This window comes from Sardina pilchardus, chromosome 23, assembly GCF_963854185.1.
Source record: "Sardina pilchardus chromosome 23, fSarPil1.1, whole genome shotgun sequence".
In the NCBI taxonomy this organism is placed as follows: Eukaryota; Metazoa; Chordata; class Actinopteri; order Clupeiformes; family Clupeidae; genus Sardina; species Sardina pilchardus.
In genome coordinates, this window is record NC_085016.1 from 335,265 (window position 1) to 355,000 (window position 19,736).

At 47.5% G+C, this 19,736-nt stretch overlaps 1 protein-coding gene across 1 annotated transcript in view; it reads right to left on the bottom strand.

The window, feature by feature from the left end:
- cdkl5 (cyclin dependent kinase like 5) overlaps positions 1-19,736 on the bottom strand; it is a 45,471-nt gene that overhangs the window by 23,944 nt on the left and 1,791 nt on the right. Inside the window, exons 2-3 of the mRNA XM_062528527.1 lie at positions 18,521-18,555; positions 929-974 (exon numbers count right to left, since the gene is read on the bottom strand). Of these exons, the coding sequence (XP_062384511.1) occupies positions 929-974; positions 18,521-18,555 (81 nt within the window). The remainder of the gene's footprint in view (positions 1-928; positions 975-18,520; positions 18,556-19,736) is intronic.

Genomic DNA, 19,736 nt, shown 5'->3' on the forward strand with positions numbered 1-19,736 from the left:
GTTTGTAATGTACGCTAGTGCGTGTGTGTGTAGAGATGTTTCTAATGTACGCTAGTGTGTGTGTGTGTGTGGGGCTGTTTCTAATGTACGCTAGTGTGTGTGTGTGTGGGGCTGTTTCTAATGTACGCTAGTGTGTGTGTGTGTGTGTGTGTGTGTGTGTGTGTGTGGCTGTTTCTAATGTACGCTAGTGTGTGTGTGTGTGTGGGGCTGTTTCTAATGTACGGTAGTGTGTGTGTGTGTGTGGCTGTTTCTAATGTACGCTAGTGTGTGTGTGTGTGGGGGGCTGTTTCTAATGTACGGTAGTGTGTGTGTGTGTGTGGGGCTGTTTCTAATGTACGGTAGTGTGTGTGTGTGTGGGGCTGTTTCTAATGTACGCTAGTGTGTGTGTGTGTGTGTGGGGCTGTTTCTAATGTACGGTAGTGTGTGTGTGTGTGTGTGTGTGGGGCTGTTTCTAATGTACGCTAGTGTGTGTGTGTGTGGGGCTGTTTCTAATGTACGGTAGTGTGTGTGTGTGTGTGGGGCTGTTTCTAATGTACGCTAGTGTGTGTGTGTGTGTGGGGCTGTTTCTAATGTACGCTAGTGTGTGTGTGTGTGGGGCTGTTTCTAATGTACGCTAGTGTGTGTGTGTGTGTGTGTGTGTGTGTGTGTGTGGCTGTTTCTAATGTACGCTAGTGTGTGTGTGTGTGTGTGGCTGTTTCTAATGTACGCTAGTGTGTGTGTGTGTGGGGCTGTTTCTAATGTACGGTAGTGTGTGTGTGTGGGGCTGTTTCTAATGTACGCTAGTTCCTATAAAATTCCAATAATTCTATTAAACAGAGCACAGGAGAATGATCATAAATCTACTCTAAGAGTATAAATCCTACTGAGTTAAAAGGCATTTTTCACACAAGCTCCGTGCTCCAAATCAGACCAACACAGAGCCTCTTACCTTCACTGTCCTTGAACTTCTTTATGGCCACCAGCTCTTTGGTCTCCTGTAAAACAGACACACTGCAGGGTGAGCTAAGGAGTGAAACGGCCCAAAGCCATCTGTAAACAAGCTTTACACCAGGAGCTACCAAGCTGTCAAACTACTCACATCAGAAAGCTCTATAAGATCATGTGCTACATTTCTAAAAATAAACACCTGAAAAACAGCACAATCAGCGGCCAACTTGCTGTAAGATTTAGAGCATTGTTACAAGTGGATGGATTTCTTAAGAGTGTGTGGGAGTAGCCATTAGGTCAACTGAGCAGGCATGCAGAATACAGCATGTCTCTCAGCTGCCATCCGCACTGCTGAGGTGTGGGTGTCTCTTTGTCTCCCTGCGCTGCCTGCTGGCATCCATGCGTTTCATTCCCTTAGCGAAGTGAAAGGGCCTCAGTCCAAAGCACAGCGGAGGAGATGGGCTGCACACATCTACTGGGCTCATGTGCTCATTCTAGCTGGAGGCTGGAGAACGCACCAGGTTTCTACAGAGCGAGCGCGCACGCAGCACCTGACTGACAGGCCTCTGACAGCCTGTGGCGGCCATTTTATTCCCTTTCCTCCACCACGGTCAGTCCTCATGCTGCTCATCTCCGACACCACATTAAATGATTTATACTCCAGGTGACAAGTCAGACAAAACAAACAATTTGACCTTGATAAAGCTGTCACCGCTGAGATCAGATCGGTTGTTAGAAGTCTGACTCTTGATGGCCTCCCTTCTGCTGATAATGGTTGGATTTGAAAGCAGATTCCAGGGTTTTTTCATTAGCAGTGGGATTGGCCGGGATCGGGCAGTACAGAACTCTGAGTGGTCCACTGCCATGGGACCTGGCAGTAGAAGACTCTGAGTGGTCCACTGCCATGGCTCTCTGTCTGAAGCTGTGCAGATGGATGGCCTATTGTTCTCTACCTCTGCAGTGCTGAAACCCAAGCCACCTGTAATGAGATGCACGAGTACTCTTGTTGAGACTCTAGCGGCAGATGAGACACGTTTGAAAGGCTCCAGTTTCACAAATGGCTTCCTGTAGATCACGGCTACATTCTGCCTGATATTACTGTAAATCGACTATCTCCACCTTAAAGAATATGAACTCTTGACATGATTGACAATTGGGGTTAATAGTTGTAATGTTAGAAGATGGAATTTAAATATTCAAAACTTTCCAAGATTCTTTCACACGAGTAGAACTGCATCCTGCGGCTGGATCCTCCCTTCAACACGGCCCATCATTGCAAGCACTGACACTTAGAGCACTCAGATCACATCAGCACTGACGCTTAGATCACATCAGCACTGACACTCAGATCACATCAGCACTGACGCTTAGATCATATCAGCACTGACACTCAGATCACATCAGCACTTATATCACATCAGCACTGACACTTAGATCACATCAGCACTGACACTTAGATCACATCAGCACTGACACTCAGATCACATCAGCACTGACGCTTAGATCACATCAGCACTGACGCTTAGATCACATCATATAAGCACTGACACTTAGATCACATCAGCACTGACACTTAGATCACATCAGCACTGACGCTTATATCACATCAGCACTGACACTTAGATCACATCAGCACTGACACTTAGATCACATCAGCACTGACACTCAGATCACATCAGCACTGACGCTTAGATCACATCATATAAGCACTGACACTTAGATCACATCAGCACTGACACTTATATCACATCAGCACTGACACTTATATCACATCAGCACTGACATCAGCACTGACACTTAGATCACATCAGCACTGACACTTATATCACATCAGCAAGATAATTTTATATCTGAATGTGTTTCATTTGCCTCTCATTTTGGAATGACAACCCAATGCAGGCAGGAGTGGAGAACACATCTTAACCCTGACCTAACCCTGACCTAACACTGACCTAACACGTATATATCTATACTGTATACACATGCATATCATAGCATTGGTTTTCACTGTAGAAATGTCAAATGTGATAATGATGTATGTACATATGCTAGTTGGCGTACCAGGGTCCTCCTCCCCCACACACCCCAAGAACTGGCTAACACTGAGACGCAACACCTATCTACACAACTGCAAAAATCAGTGAAAGTGTTGGATGAGACGCCCTCAGAAATACTTCCCGAATTTATGCTTTCCGTCCCTCTGTCCCTTGGGACTTAACTGCCCTGACAGCTATCATCATGTCTGGACTCAAAAGGGGTCTTTTGTTCTTGGCGAATACAATGGAGACAGGCGGCTGGGGTGACTGGGGAGGTGGAGGAGGGAGGAGGGGGGGCGGCTGGGGTGACTAGGGGGGGGGTGGAGGAGGGGGGAGGGCGGCTGGGGTGACTAGGGGGGAGGAGATTGGCGGCTGGGATGACTAGGGAGGAGGTGGAGGGGGAGGGGGGGCGGCTGGGGTGACTAGGGAGGAGGTGGAGGAGGAGATGGGCGGCTGGGGTGACTAGGGAGGAGGAGGGGGAGGTGATGGGCGGCTGGGGTGACTAGGGGGGAGGTGGAGGGGGAGGGGGGGCGGCTGGGGTGACTAGGGAGGAGGTGGAGGAGGAGATGGGCGGCTGGGGTGACTCCGCTCTCTCAGCGCTCTCTCGGAACACTCTCTCGGAACACTCTCTCTCTGTCCGCTCTGTCTGAACAGTCTGTACAGCGGCCGCACAGGGGGGGGGGGGTGCTGATGGAGCAAGAGATGTGTGTGTTTGCCTCTAAAGAGCCACACGGCCTACACACACACGTAGCTGAGACTGGCCCGCAGACAGGACCAGCTGAGACACTCTAACATGTGACCGATAAATCAGTTGAGACATGACCAACTGTGCTGTGTGAGGATGAGAAAGTTATGTACGTATCCCACGGTAACCTCACTGTCCACCTGCACAGGAGAACTAAAGTTACGTACGTACCTCACGGTAACCTCACTGTACACCTGCTCAGAAGAACTAAAGTTACGTACGTACCTCACGGTAACCTCACTGTCCACCTGCTCAGGAGAACTAAAGTTACGTACGTACCTCACGGTAACCTCACTGTACACCTGCACAGGAGAACTAAAGTTCCGTACGTACCTCACTGTAACCTCACTGTACACCTGCACAGGAGAACTAAAGTTACGTATGTGCCTCACGGTAACCTCACTGTACACCTGCTCAGGAGAACTAACTCATACCTTCAAGTTCTCTAAGGAGCCGCCCGGCCTACAGACAGAAGCAGCTGAGACCGGCCTGCAGACAGGACCAGTTGAGACAATTAACATGTGACCACTATATAAATCTGGTCACATTCATCACAAGGAGAGAAGACATCTTAAAAAGGCATGGACTGAAAATATGCTACCACTTTATTGACACATATTCATCATTAGCTAGCTGCTTACTGACCTGCATATTATTAGCATTTGGGCCCTTTTATTAGTTGAATGATGAATATGTGTACCATACAAACTGTGCCCATGCTGAAAATATGCGTAAAGTGTTGTCCCATGCCACAGTACAAACTGTGCCCATGTCCCTGTGAGCAGTAACTGAGCCCGCAGGCTATAGTGTCGGTTTAGCATTACGGGCCTCTTGAGGGTCCCAAGGCACAGAATAGCTGTGGAGTGATGGGAGTCAGGAGGGACAGAGCTGTCACTAGGCCCCTGTGTGTGTGTGTGTGTGTGTGTGTGTGTGTGTGTGTGTGTGTGAGGGACAGAGCTGTCACTAGGCCCCTGTGGTCACCTGTGGTCTCCTGTGGTCACCACAGCACCTCACTAACACACAACACCGTCCTCTGGGGCCCGCTGTGTCCAGCCGCCGACCTGCTCTCCCTCCGATGCTGCGCTGCTCTGTGTGAGTACAGGGAGAGGGATTACATGGCCGACCTGCTCTCCCTCCGATGCTGCGCTGCTCGGTGTGAGTACAGGGAGAGGGATTACATGCTACAAGCTTGTTTCCAATTTCTCTGGTTTCACAGCTTTCTTCACGTTGTGAATACCTGTAGGCTAGGTGCAGCAGCCAGTGGTGGGCTTTGGGAAATGACTCTCTCTTAGCTAGGCTGCTGCTAAACATGCCTTTGCACTAAAATATGCATTATAGGGGATTCAGTTCACTGACTACTCAGCCAGTATGAAGCAACTGAACAGAAATGCAGAAGCAACAACTAATCCCTAAAGGTCCTCCTGGAGCCCCTCAATATCTGTGAGAAACTCAACAGAAAGTCACAACAGCTACAGTAACAGCACATAGGGAACAGAAAGTACTCACAGCAGCTACAGTAACAGCACATAGGGAACAGAAAGTACTCACAACAGCTACAGTAACAGCACATAGGGAACAGAAAGTACTCACAACAGCTACAGTAACAGCACATAGGGAACAGAAAGTACTCACAACAGCTACAGTAACAGCACATAGGGAACAGAAAGTACTCACAACAGCTACAGTAACAGCACATAGGGAACAGAAAGTACTCACAACAGCTACAGTAACAGCACATAGGGAACAGAAAGTACTCACAACAGCTACAGTAACAGCACATAGGGAACAGAAAGTACTCACAACAGCTACAGTAACAGCGCATAGGGAACAGAAAGTACTCACAACAGCTACAGTAACAGCACATAGGGAACAGAAAGTACTCACAACAGCTACAGTAACAGCACATAGGGAACAGAAAGTACTCACAGCAGCTACAGTAACAGCACATAGGGAACAGAGGGAACCCCAGGCAGGTGCTATTAGACTGACACAGCTCTAGACAGCAGGCACTCTCTGAGCTGAGCTCTATGTGATTACAATATGATACAGCTCTAGACTGAGCTGAGCTCTATGTGATTACAATATGAGACCGCTCTAGACAGCAGGCGCTATCTGAGCTGAGCTCTATGTGATTACAATATGAGACCGCTCTAGACTGAGCTGAGCTCTATGTGATTACAATATGACACAGTTCTAGACAGCAGGCACTATCTGAGCTGAGCTCCATGTGATTACAATTAGTGGCACACAACAAGCTGAGCAGCATCTCTGTAGTGTGGCGTCACCTATAGAACTGTTGTCATTACCCAGAAGTGCTCTACATGCCAAATGGTCTGTGCAGAGCAGAGTGCAGCATCTCTAACAACACAGCAGCTGAGAGGAGAGTTGAATTGTGAGGGTCAACATAAAGCTTTAGAGGGACAGATCCTACATGGGCACAGTGCACCGCACGGCATGATACGAATGGGACTCCATCCACAGTGATGTTATGGCTATGGATTTAATGACACCCATTAGTACGGATGCTTCTGAGAGGCCCCTGGGCAGAGTAGAACTGCAGCATTACTAAGGACCCAATTGAATTGAACAGCAACTATTAGCAAACATGACTGCAGCTATTGTCAACAACAACCTGCAAATACAGTCATTTGGAAAAAGGACAGTCTAGATATATGGTATAGAGAGCCCAGAGTCAGCAGCATCTGTGCCCACCTCTACTCTGTACCTAGTACCTATACACCCACCTCTACTCTATAGCTATACACCCACCTCTACTCTATAGCTATACACCCACCTCTACTCTATAGCTACTGTATACACCCACCTCTACTCTATAGCTATACACCCACCTCTACTCTATAGCTACTGTATACACCCACCTCTACTCTATAGCTATACACCCACCTCTACTCTATAGCTACTGTATACACCCACCTCTACTCTATAGCTATACACCCACCTCTACTCTATAGCTATACACCCACCTCTACTCTATAGCTATACACCCACCTCTACTCTATAGCTACTGTATACACCCACCTCTACTCTATAGCTATACACCCACCTCTACTCTATAGCTACTGTATACACCCATCTCTACTCTATAGCTATACACCCACCTCTACTCTATAGCTACTGTATACGCCCACCTCTACTCTATAGCTACTGTATACGCCCACCTCTACTCTATAGCTATACACCCACCTCTACTCTATAGCTACTGTATACGCCCACCTCTACTCTATAGCTACTGTATACGCCCACCTCTACTCTATAGCTATACACCCACCTCTACTCTATAGCTACTGTATACACCCATCTCTACTCTATAGCTATACACCCACCTCTACTCTATAGCTACTGTATACACCCACCTCTACTCTATAGCTACTGTATACACCCACCTCTACTCTATAGCTACTGTATACACCCACCTCTACTCTATAGCTATACACCCACCTCTACTCTATAGCTACTGTATACACCCACCTCTACTCTATAGCTACTGTATACACCCACCTCTACTCTATACCTAGTACCTATACACCCACCTCTACTCTATAGCTATACACCCACCTCTACTCTATAGCTACTGTATACACCCACCTCTACTCTATAGCTACTGTATACACCCACCTCTACTCTATAGCTACTGTATACACCCACCTCTACTCTATACCTAGTACCTATACACCCACCTCTACTCTATAGCTATACACCCACCTCTACTCTATAGCTACTGTATACACCCACCTCTACTCTATAGCTATACACCCACCTCTACTCTATAGCTATACACCCACCTCTACTCTATAGCTATACACCCACCTCTACTCTATAGCTACTGTATACACCCACCTCTACTCTATAGCTACTGTATACACCCACCTCTACTCTATAGCTACTGTATACACCCACCTCTACTCTATAGCTATACACCCACCTCTACTCTATAGCTATACACCCACCTCTACTCTATAGCTATACACCCACCTCTACTCTATAGCTACTGTATACACCCACCTCTACTCTATAGCTATACACCCACCTCTACTCTATAGCTACTGTATACACCCATCTCTACTCTATAGCTATACACCCACCTCTACTCTATAGCTATACACCCACCTCTACTCTATAGCTACTGTATACACCCACCTCTACTCTATAGCTACTGTATACACCCACCTCTACTCTATAGCTATACACCCACCTCTACTCTATAGCTACTGTATACACCCACCTCTACTCTATAGCTATACACCCACCTCTACTCTATAGCTACTGTATACACCCATCTCTACTCTATAGCTATACACCCACCTCTACTCTATAGCTATACACCCACCTCTACTCTATAGCTACTGTATACACCCACCTCTACTCTATAGCTACTGTATACACCCACCTCTACTCTATAGCTACTGTATACACCCATCTCTACTCTATAGCTATACACCCACCTCTACTCTATAGCTATACACCCACCTCTACTCTATAGCTATACACCCACCTCTACTCTATAGCTATACACCCACCTCTACTCTATAGCTATACACCCACCTCTACTCTATAGCTACTGTATACACCCACCTCTACTCTATAGCTACTGTATACACCCACCTCTACTCTATAGCTATACACCCACCTCTACTCTATAGCTACTGTATACACCCACCTCTACTCTATAGCTACTGTATACACCCACCTCTACTCTATAGCTATACACCCACCTCTACTCTATCAGCAACCTGAGAGGAGCCATGCTAGAAAAAACCTACACACACCTTTGCAGACTGGTCAAGCTACCTGTATGATGCAACTCATGACCTCCTGTGGACGTGATGAGGCAAAAAGGCCAAAAGCAAGACAGTGCAGAGCCTTCACTTGCACTGGAGATATCTGAGTCTTTCTCCCACTGCTAACCTTCACTTGCACTGGAGATATCTGAGTCTTTCTCCCACTGCTAACCTTCACTTGTACTTATAGATATCTGAGTCTTTCCGCCACTGCAAACCTTCACTTGCACTGGAGATACCTGAGTCTTTCTGCCACTGCAAACCTTCACTTGCACTGGAGATATCTGAGTCTTTCTCCCATTGCAAACCTTCACTTGAGAGATATCTGAGTCTTTCTCCCACTGCAAACCTTCACACTCCTCTTTGCCATTCATTGCACCAGGTTTAATAGTGCTGTGAATGAATGAAACTTCCGTGGTGCAAATGTGCGTAAGCGTGGAACAGATCGCAGTGTCGTACGTCGTCGTAAAACAGGATTACCATCTGCGTATGCGCATGTCGGATCGTGCAGGCAGCACTAATCGTGTACCCACAGTACCGTTGGGAAAGCTCTGTTTTTCCTGCATGACGCTATGCAATCCAAATATGGACATTTCCTTTGTATCAGCAAAGGCAAGTCTAGGCTGAGAACAGAATCTCATTGGCTGTGTTTGAAGGCTGTTTTCTCCATGGAGGTATTATAGAACTGGAGAAAGTGAACAAGTCCCGCCCCCATTCATTTCAATGGGAATGCTAGGCTAGTGAACATTGCCAAAATTGAACGATTTTTTCAGGCTTCAACATGGCGATTCAAGGGGCTTGTTTCCGGTGCCGTTTTACTTAGCCAATTAAGTGCCAGGCTACTGATTGACGTAAGGTACAGAAGGAGAGCTCGTGCCCACACTAAGCTCGTGCATGAGCTGAGAGTGGAACAGTCACCAATCAGCATGAGGAGAAATCGGGAGAAATGGCACTTGCTAATCGGCGAAGCTAATCAGTCAAATCCTGACCCCCTGGTTTTCCCACTCTGAGCACGGAATCTCCAATTCAGAGGCACTTACATACACCAAACCGTCCACTCTTATATCAAATTACAGTATATGTACAAGACTTTTACATAGGGGTTTATTGATATATTATTCCTAGCCTGACATTTTTTCCTACATGCAGTATATTCTGATGTACAGGACAATAAATGTAGATATCCATAACTCTCTCTGTAGTTTCAAAAGAGGTGTGTAAAAGCGTTTTGTAAACCCTCTATAGTATAACCATTTATATCACCATTGATATACTTATTAATACTTAATATGACTTACAGTAATACTAACACACTCTATTTCTCTTCCCTTTCCCCTATACCTCACCTGTGAGGTAAACCATTACCAGCCATCAACCATCTCTGTGCCTGTCCCTCATCACACCTGAAGTCACATCCCTCTGACTGCCCTACCATCGCCATTGCCTTCGCCATCCCTATGACTGCCCTACCATCGCCTGCTGTGGTTCCCTGCCCGAATCTTTGGCCCTCGGATCCCAGCGACCCATCACCTTCCGAAATAACTATTGGATTACTAATGGACAATTTATTCCCTACACTGGACTATTTGAACTTTCATTGTCATTGTAACTTTCAAACTACAAATGACTGTACTGTAACTGACCCAAGGCAGATGGGTTGGGCCCTTGAGTCGTGGGTCTGTCTGAGGTTTCTTCCTATATGTATCTCCAATTCAAGGGAGTTTTTCCTTGCCCCTGTTACTCATGGGCTCTCTTTGAATGTCTAACACTCTGTAAAGCGCCTTGAGACATGTGTAATGTATTGGCGCTCTATAAGCGACATTAAATTGAAAAATTGAAATAGTTTATCCATAGTTTATCCAATATCCAGTGATCTCCTCTTCCTCCTCCTTCCCCCCCTCTTCTTCCTCCTAGTTCCTCCTCCTAGTCCCCCCTCTTCCTCCTCCTCGTTGTTCAGGTCCTTGCATGTCCTGTGACTGATGCTCCATCCCTGCTGGTCCTCTGCCAGACTGTCGGTCCCAGAGGTCACGAGAGGTCATGAGAGCAATGAGCCCTGTCGCAGTAGATCCCCAGAGCCTCCATGATCCATTACTCCTCTCAGCCAGCCGTAGCACTCCTCTACCCGCTCAGCTGTAACCACAAGCCCCATATGGCCACATCTGACCCCCCCACAGGAGCACAATACAAGCCCCATACGGCCACACCTGATATAACCCTCCCACCCCCCCACACTAAAGGGCCATACGGCCACACCTGACCCCCCCCCCACCACACTACAAGCCCCATACGGCCACACCTGCCCCCCCCACCACACTACACTACAAGCCCCATACGGCCACATCTGACCCCCCCACAGGAGCGCAATACAAGCCCCATACGGCCACACCTGATATAACCCCCCCACCCCCCCACACTAAAGGGCCATACGGCCACACCTGACCCCCCCCCCACCACACTACAAGCCCCATACGGCCACACCTGACCCCCCCCCCCACCACACCACACTACAAGCCCCATACAGCCACACCTGACCCCCCCCCACCACACCACACTACAAGCCCCATACAGCCACACCTGACCCCCCCACAGGGGCACACTACAAGCCCCATACGGCCACACCTGCCCCCCCCCCCCCACCCCACTACAAGCCCCATACGGCCACACCTGCCCCCCCCCCCCCCACCCCACTACAAGCCCCATACGGCCACACCTGACCCCCCCCCACCCCACTACAAGCCCCATACGGCCACACCTGACCCCCCCCACCGCACTACAAGCCCCATACGGCCACATCTGACCCCCCCACACCACACTACAAGCCCCATACGGCCACACCTGACCCCCCCCCCCCCCCCCCAAACACACACTACAAGCCCCATACCGCCACACCTGACCCCCCCACACACCACACCACACAAAAGGCCCATACGGCCACACCTGACCCCCCCCCCCACACACACACACACACACTAAAGGCCAGAGGCAGCACGGCTGGGTCTCCATGGCTGTTCTGTGTGTGTCCAGTCGGTCCCAAACAAAACAGCTTTAATGTTGATTACTTTGCAGTGGTCAAACCTGACCTCTCGGGCGGTGAACCAGCCATTAAACGGCAGCTCCAAGGGACAGAAGACCAGTGCCAGAATGACCGCCCTGTTGAGGCTGATCTAAGGGCAGTGGTAGCTGCTGTTTCTGCGCGCATGGCAATGCTGAAGTGGGTGTGAGCAGATCTGAGCTGCACATGCTGAAATACAAAGGACAGCTCTGGACCGTGCACACTGGACCGTGCACACTGGGCACTCCCTATTTGGAGAGGCCTGCCAGTTCACATCCGTGCACCTCAACAAAGCACACACACTGTTGCTTAGGAACTATACCACTGCCTTTATATACAAATGAAGCATAAACAAATTTTAGCAAATAGCTCAATTATGACTAAGTCATAATAATGAAATAACCCCTCTCTCTCTCCCTCTACCCCTCTCTCTCTCTACCTCTCCATCTCTCTCTCTCGCTCTCTACTTCTCTCTCTCTCTCTCTCTCTCCCTCTCTCTCTACAGTGTTCTCTTCTAGTGTCCCCTGCAGGACTCTATGACAGATGCTATAAATGGAGATGACATAGTAGTGGGTATGACCTGGGTGTGTAGTTAGCATTAACTACATGCTATGAATGGAGATGACCTGGGTGTGTAGTTAGCATTAACTACATGCTATGAATGGAGATGAATGGAGATGACCTGGGTGTGTAGTGAGCGTTAGCTACATGCTATGAATGGAGATGACCTGGGTGTGTAGTGAGCGTTAGCTACATGCTATGAATGGAGATGACCTGGGTGTGTAGTGCGCATTAGCTACATGCTATGAATGGAGATGACCTGGGTGTGTAGTGAGTGTTAGCTGCATGCTATGGGTGTGTAGTGAGTGTTAGCTACATGCTGTGGGTGTGTAGTTAGCATTAGCTACATGCTATGGGTATGTAGTCTCTCTCTCTCCAGTGTTCTCTTCCAGTGTCCCCTGCAGGACTCTATGACAGATGCTATGAATGGAGATGACCTGCGTGTGTAGTTAGCATTAACTACATGCTATGAATGGAGATGACCTGGGTGTGTAGTTAGCATTAACTACATGCTATGTATGGAGATGACCTGGGTGTGTAGTCAGCATTAGCTACATGCTATGAATGGAGAGATGACCTGGGTGTGTAGTGAGCATTAGCTACATGCTATATGACCTGGGTGTATAGTGAACATTAGCTACATGCTATGAATGGAGATGACCTGGGTGTGTAGTGAGCGTTAGCTGCATGCTATGGGTGTGCAGTGAGCGTTAGCTACATGCTGTGGGTGTGTAGCTAGCATTAGCAACATGCTATGGGTGTGTAGTGAGCGTTAGCTTCATCCTATGGGTATGTAGTTAGCATTAGCTACAAGCTATGGGTGTGCAGTGAGCGTTAGCTTCATCCTATGGGTATGTAGCTAGCATTAGCAACATGCTATGGGTGTGTAGTGAGCGTTAGCTTCATCCTATGGGTATGTAGTTAGCATTAGCTACAAGCTATGGGTGTGCAGTGAGCGTTAGCTTCATCCTATGGGTATGTAGTTAGCATTAGCAACATGCTATGGGTGTGTAGTGAGCGTTAGCTACATGCTGTGCCGTGGCTGCTGGCCAGAGCTGAGGGTGAAGTGAGGGGTGCTGGAGCCTCAGGCCACAGGCTTATGAAACTTTAATGAGACCCACTCCAGAGCAGTGACACTGTACACCGGCACGACGCCGCCTCAGCCCACAACCCCCCCTCCAGACCTCCACTGGGTACACTGTAGTACTACACCCCCCCACACCTCCACTCTCCTGGGTACACTGTAGTACTACACCCCCCCACACCTCCACTCTCCTGGGTACACTGTAGTACTACACCCCCCCACACCTCCACTCTCCTGGGTACACTGTAGTACTACACCCCCCACACCTCCACTCTCCTGGGAACAATGTAGCACTACACTAGCCTGATTACCATCGACTTTCAAAGGCTCTGCGAGACTTTAGTCTGACTTTAGCCTGTGCTAACACGCTTTCTCCAAGCGCTGGTTGACCCGCCTCCTTTAAGTGCCTCGATTTGCTACTGGTCAATGTCAGAAAGCGGTTTGCCGAGTTTAAACCAATAACAACACTCTTTCCTCTGCCTTGAACACGCCTCTACCCAGAGCCGTTGGAGCTGCTCAAAGTTGATTGGTTCTCGACCAAAGGGGGCAGTTCCGCAGATTTCGGGAAGTCAGAAATCCTTCCCGATTAGCAGTTGACCAGACCAGAGACAGCAAAAGCCGAAGGTGTTACGTCACTGGGAGGGCGTGCCAGGCTAGCACTACACCCCCCCACACCTCCACTCTCCTGGGTACACTGTAGCACTACACCCCCCCCCACACACACACACACACACATACACACACACCCACACACACACACACACCCACACATACACACACACCCACACACACACACACCCACACATACACACACACCCACACACACACACACACACACACACACCTCCACTCTCCTGGGGCACTGTGGCACTACACACACACACACACACACACACACACACACACACACACACACACACACCCACACACACCTCCACTCTCCTGGGGCACTGTGGCACTACACACACACACACACACACACACCTCCACTCTCCTGGGGCACTGCGGCACTACACACACACACACACACACACACCTCCACTCTCCTGGGGCACTGTAGCACTACACCCACCCACACACACACACACACACACACACACACACACACACACACCTCCACTCTCCTGGGGCACACTGTAGCACTACACACACACACACACACACACACACACACACACCTCCACTCTCCTGGGGCACTGGGGCACTACACCCCCCCCTCTTGCGGGTCCTCTTTTGTGCAGGACTGTGTTTGGCACGAGGGCTCATCTCCTTCAGTGTGTCATTACTGAAGTACAAGATCAATAAGGTGCCGCGCTGCACGCACCGCTGCCTCTGCTAATGAACTTCACCTCTGAGGTGCATACAGAGAGCAGCACCAACACCACACACACACACACACACACACACACACACACACACACACACACACACACACACAAAGCATCACCACAAGACACACACTGTGCAGCTCCACTACACACACACACACACACACACACACACTGAGCAGCTCCACTACACACACACACACACACACACACACACACAAAGCATCACCACAAGACACACACTGAGCAGCTCCACTACACACACACACACACACACACACACACACACACACACACACAAAGCATCACCACAAGACACACACTGAGCAGCTCCACTACACACACACACACACACACACACAAAGCATCACCACAAGACACACACTGAGCAGCTCCACTACACACACACACACACACACACACACACACACACACACACACACACACAAAGCATCACCACAAGACACACACTGAGCAGCTCCACTACACACACACACACACACACACACACACACACACAAAACCATTAAAACACATTAAAATATCGACAATTATGTTTGTGGTATATTGTTACGGCAGTCGACACCAACTATAGCTCAGTAACATGTAGTAGTAACTAGGCTAGTTATTATGAAAGTTAACGTCGCCCACAGCCATTTTGCTAATACTACAAGTACTACATTGTAGTACTAAATTAAATTAATACTACAAGTACAAATTTGCCGTGCACAAGCATAAATGTTCTATACAGCTGCAAAACTCTATTACACATGTGAATATCTTTTCACGGGCACAACATCTTTTTGGCATGGTTTTGACTCCATACACTAGACACACACACACACACGGCTTGTATCTGCCTCTACACACACACACACGGCTTGTATCTGCCTCTACACACACACACACACACGGCTTGTATCTGCCTCTACACACACACACAAGGCTTGTACCTGCCTCTACACACACAGCTTGTACCTGCCTCTACACACACACACACGGCTTGCACCTGCCTCTACACACACACACACACGGCTTGTATCTGCCTCTACACACACACACACACACGGCTTGTACGTGCCTCTACACACACACACACAGCGTGTATCTGCCTCTACACACACACACACAGCGTGTATCTGCCTCTACACACACACACACGGCTTGTACCTGCCTCTACACACACACACACGGCTTGTACTGCCTCTACACACACACACACGGCTTGTACTGCCTCTACACAGTGTGGGCAGCAGAGATGTTAAACGAGTAGCTACGCACAAGAGTTCCTGAAAGGTTCTCCCTGCGAGGTTCTCCCTGTGAGGTTCTCTCTGTGGAGCGATATAATATGTGATAGTGTCTTGGTGTGATAGTGTGGAGTGATACAATATATTAATATAATATTTCAGTGTTTTGACAGCTCTGCTGAGCTGAGACAAGATCAGGTATGATCAAAACAGACAGATTCTCAAAGCACACAGTGTAAACTGGACTTGAGTGCAGTGCCATTGCTTCCCATTACTCCTCCTTGTTCTCTCTCTCTCTGTCCTTCTCTCTCTTTCTCTTTCCTTCTCTCTCTCCCTCCCTCGCTCTTGTGCGGCTGCTCTTCAGAGGGATCTCGTGGGAGCAGCAGGGGAGAATGTTGGGCATTCCTCGGCATGCGGCTCCAGCACATTTCCGAGACACACAAAACACTGCTGAAGCCGTTACATCACACTCGGAGAGGAGACATGGCTGCCCTCGTTATCACATCCACTGCATGGAAGGCTTCTCACAAGCCAGGTCTGCACCGCTCACCCAGACAAAGTACCGTCTATCTGAACATTATGACATGTGTTTAGAAAACCACCATATTGAAGCAGAAATTTGGGCTTCTGAAAGAGATATATCAGCCATCACTACCTTCTCAAGTATAGCTCCTAAAATCACTACTGTTGCATCCTTGTATTCATGGAGCTCTGAATGAGTTTGTGCCCTATGGCCACTGAGAGCCAGAAGCGCTCACTGACATAACCAGCACCTGACCACCACCATCTCAATCCTCTCCTCACTCGTCAGAACAACCCTCCTCTCTGGAGGAGCCAGAAGCGCTCACTGACATAACCAGCACCTGACCACCACCATCTCAATCCTCTCCTCACTCGTCAGAACAACCCTCCTCTCTGGAGGAGCCAGAACACCCCCCCCCTCCCCTTGATATCTCAGAGATACAAGACATCATTTTAGTCCTCATACTCTAATGACCAGTACTGGAACAGCAGTTGCACCTGTAACTGGACACAACACAGGGCTACCTGATATTCATATGGTATATGATATACAGTATAATATATATATACAATGCAGACACAACGCAGGGCTCCCTGATATCCATATGGTATATGATATATACACACACACATATATATAATGCAGACACAACACAGGGCTCCTTGATATCCATGTGCTATACTACAATGCAGACACAACACAGGGCTCCCTGATATCCGTATGGTATACGATATTTTATATACAGTATATAAAAGGTGCAATAGTATGCATGTAAAGCCTAATATACAGTATAAAAGGTGCAATAGTATCTGTATGCATGTAAGCCCTAATATATAAAAGGCACCATAGCATCTGTATGCATGTAAGCCCTAATATATAAAAGGCACCATAGCATCTGTATGCATGTAAACCCTAATATATAAAAGGTGCAATAGTATCTGTATGCATGTAAACCCTAATGTACATACAGTATAATGTATGTAGAAAAGGTCTGTGCCCTAATGTATGTATAAAAGGTTTAAGCCCTAATGTATGTACAATGTATGTATAAAAGGTCTAAGTCCTAATGTATACTGTATTAAGGTCTAAGCCCTGATGTATATACTGTATAATGTATATATAAAAGGTCTAAGCCCTAATGTATGTATGTATAAAAGGTTTAAGCCCTAATGTATGTATAATGTATGTACTGTATAAAAGGTCTAAGCCCTAATGTATGTAGATAGACAGATAGATAGATACTTTATTGATCCCCAAGGGCAAATTCAAGGTCCCAGCAGCTTAAGACACCACACACAACATACACTACAGTGTAAACAGGATAATACAAAGCAAATCATTGTCATTGCAAATCGAAGCAAATCATTGTCGCTGTACATGTATAATGTATGTATAAAGCCCTAATGTATGTATAATGTACTGTATGTATGGGTCTAATCTAATGTATATATACTGTATATATAAAGGGTCTAATCTAATGTATAATGTACTGTATGTATAAAGGGTCTAATCTAATGTATATATAATGTATAAAGGGTCTAATCTAATGTATATATAATGTACTGTATGTATAAAGGGTCTAATCTAATGTATATATAATGTACTGTATGTATAAAGGGTCTAATCTAATGTATATATAATGTATGTATAAAGGGTCTAATCTAATGTATATATAATGTACTGTATGTATAAAGGGTATAATCTAATGTATATATAATGTATAAAGGGTCTAATCTAATGTATATATAATGTACTGTATGTATAAAGGGTTTAATCTAATGTATATATAATGTACTGTATGTATAAAGGGTCTAATCTAATGTATATATAAAGGGTCTAATCTAAAGTATATATAATGTACTGTATGTATACAGGGTCTAATCTAATGTATATATAATGTACTGTATGTATAAAGGGTCTAATCTAATGTATATATAAAGGGTCTAATCTAAAGTATATATAATGTACTGTATGCATACAGGGTCTAATCTAATGTATATATAATGTACTGTATGTATAAAGGGTCTAATCTAATGTATATATAATGTACTGTATGTATAAAGGGTCTAATCTAATGTATAATGCACTGTATGAATAAAGGGTCTAATCTAATGTATATATAATGCACTGTATGAATAAAGGGTCTAATCTAATGTATATATAATGCACTGTATGAATAAAGGGTCTAATCTAATGTATAGTATAAAAGGTCTCTTACCTTGTGCCTGCACTTGAGCACCACCCCATAGGCCCCTGTGGGTGAAGAAGAGAAAACAGACGTCACGCTGCTGAACCCACCTGGTGCCAATACAAGGGTAGTGATGCCACCAGGCCGGCCTGGCACTGTGGGCAGAGATGCCCCTCCTTATTCCCCCTCTCCCTACATATTCCCCCTCTTACTCCTTATTCCCCCTCTCCCCCTCTCCCTACTTATTCCCCCTCTCCCTCCTTATTCCCCCTCTCCCCCTCTCCCTCCTTATTCCCCCTCTCCCTCCTCTCCCTCTTTATTCCCCCTCTCCCTACTTATTCCCCCTCTCCCTCCTTATTCCCCCTCTCCCTCCTTATTCCCCCTATCCCTCCTTATTCCCCCTCTCCCCCTCTCCCTACTTATTCCCCCTCTCCCTCCTTATTCCCCCTCTCCCTCCTTATTCCCCCTATCCCTCCTTATTCCCCATCTCCCCCTCTCCCTCTTTATTCCCCCTCTCCCTCCTTATTCCCCTCTCCCCCTCTCCCTACTTATTCCCCCTCTCCCTCCTTATTCCCCCTCTCCCTCCTTATTCCCCCTATCCCTCCTTATTCCCCATCTCCCCCTCTCCCTCTTTATTCCCCCTCTCCCTCCTTATTCCCCCTATCCCTCCTTATTCCCCCTCTCCCCCTCTCCCTCCTTATTCCCCCTCTCCCTCCTTATTCCCCCTCTCCCTACTTATTCCCCCTCTCCCTCCTTATTCCCCATCTCCCCCTCTCCCTCCTTATTCCCCCTCTCCCTCCTTATTCCCCCTCTCCCTACTTATTCCCCCTCTCCCTACTTATTCCCCCTCTCCCTCCTTATTCCCCATCTCCCCCTCTCCCTCCTTATTCCCCCTCTCCCTCCTTATTCCCCCTCTCCCTACTTATTCCCCCTCTCCCTCCTTATTCCCCCTCTCCCTCCTTATTCCCCATCTCCCCCTCTCCCTCCTTATTCCCCCTCTCCCTCCTTATTCCCCATCTCCCCCTCTCCCTACTTATTCCAAGTAGTAGATTAAGGTGCACCATGGCATGTCTTCCCACAGGTTGCTATATTTGACCGCATTACAGGAGCATCATGTAGCATCAGTGGGTTCCATAAATGGTACGCGTTTGGTATGAGGTTCATCAGGCGAAATGACACAGCAGAAATGGACTGGGTGATGCGTCTCTCTCTAGGCTATGAGCACTGTCCACTACTCATCAGCAGA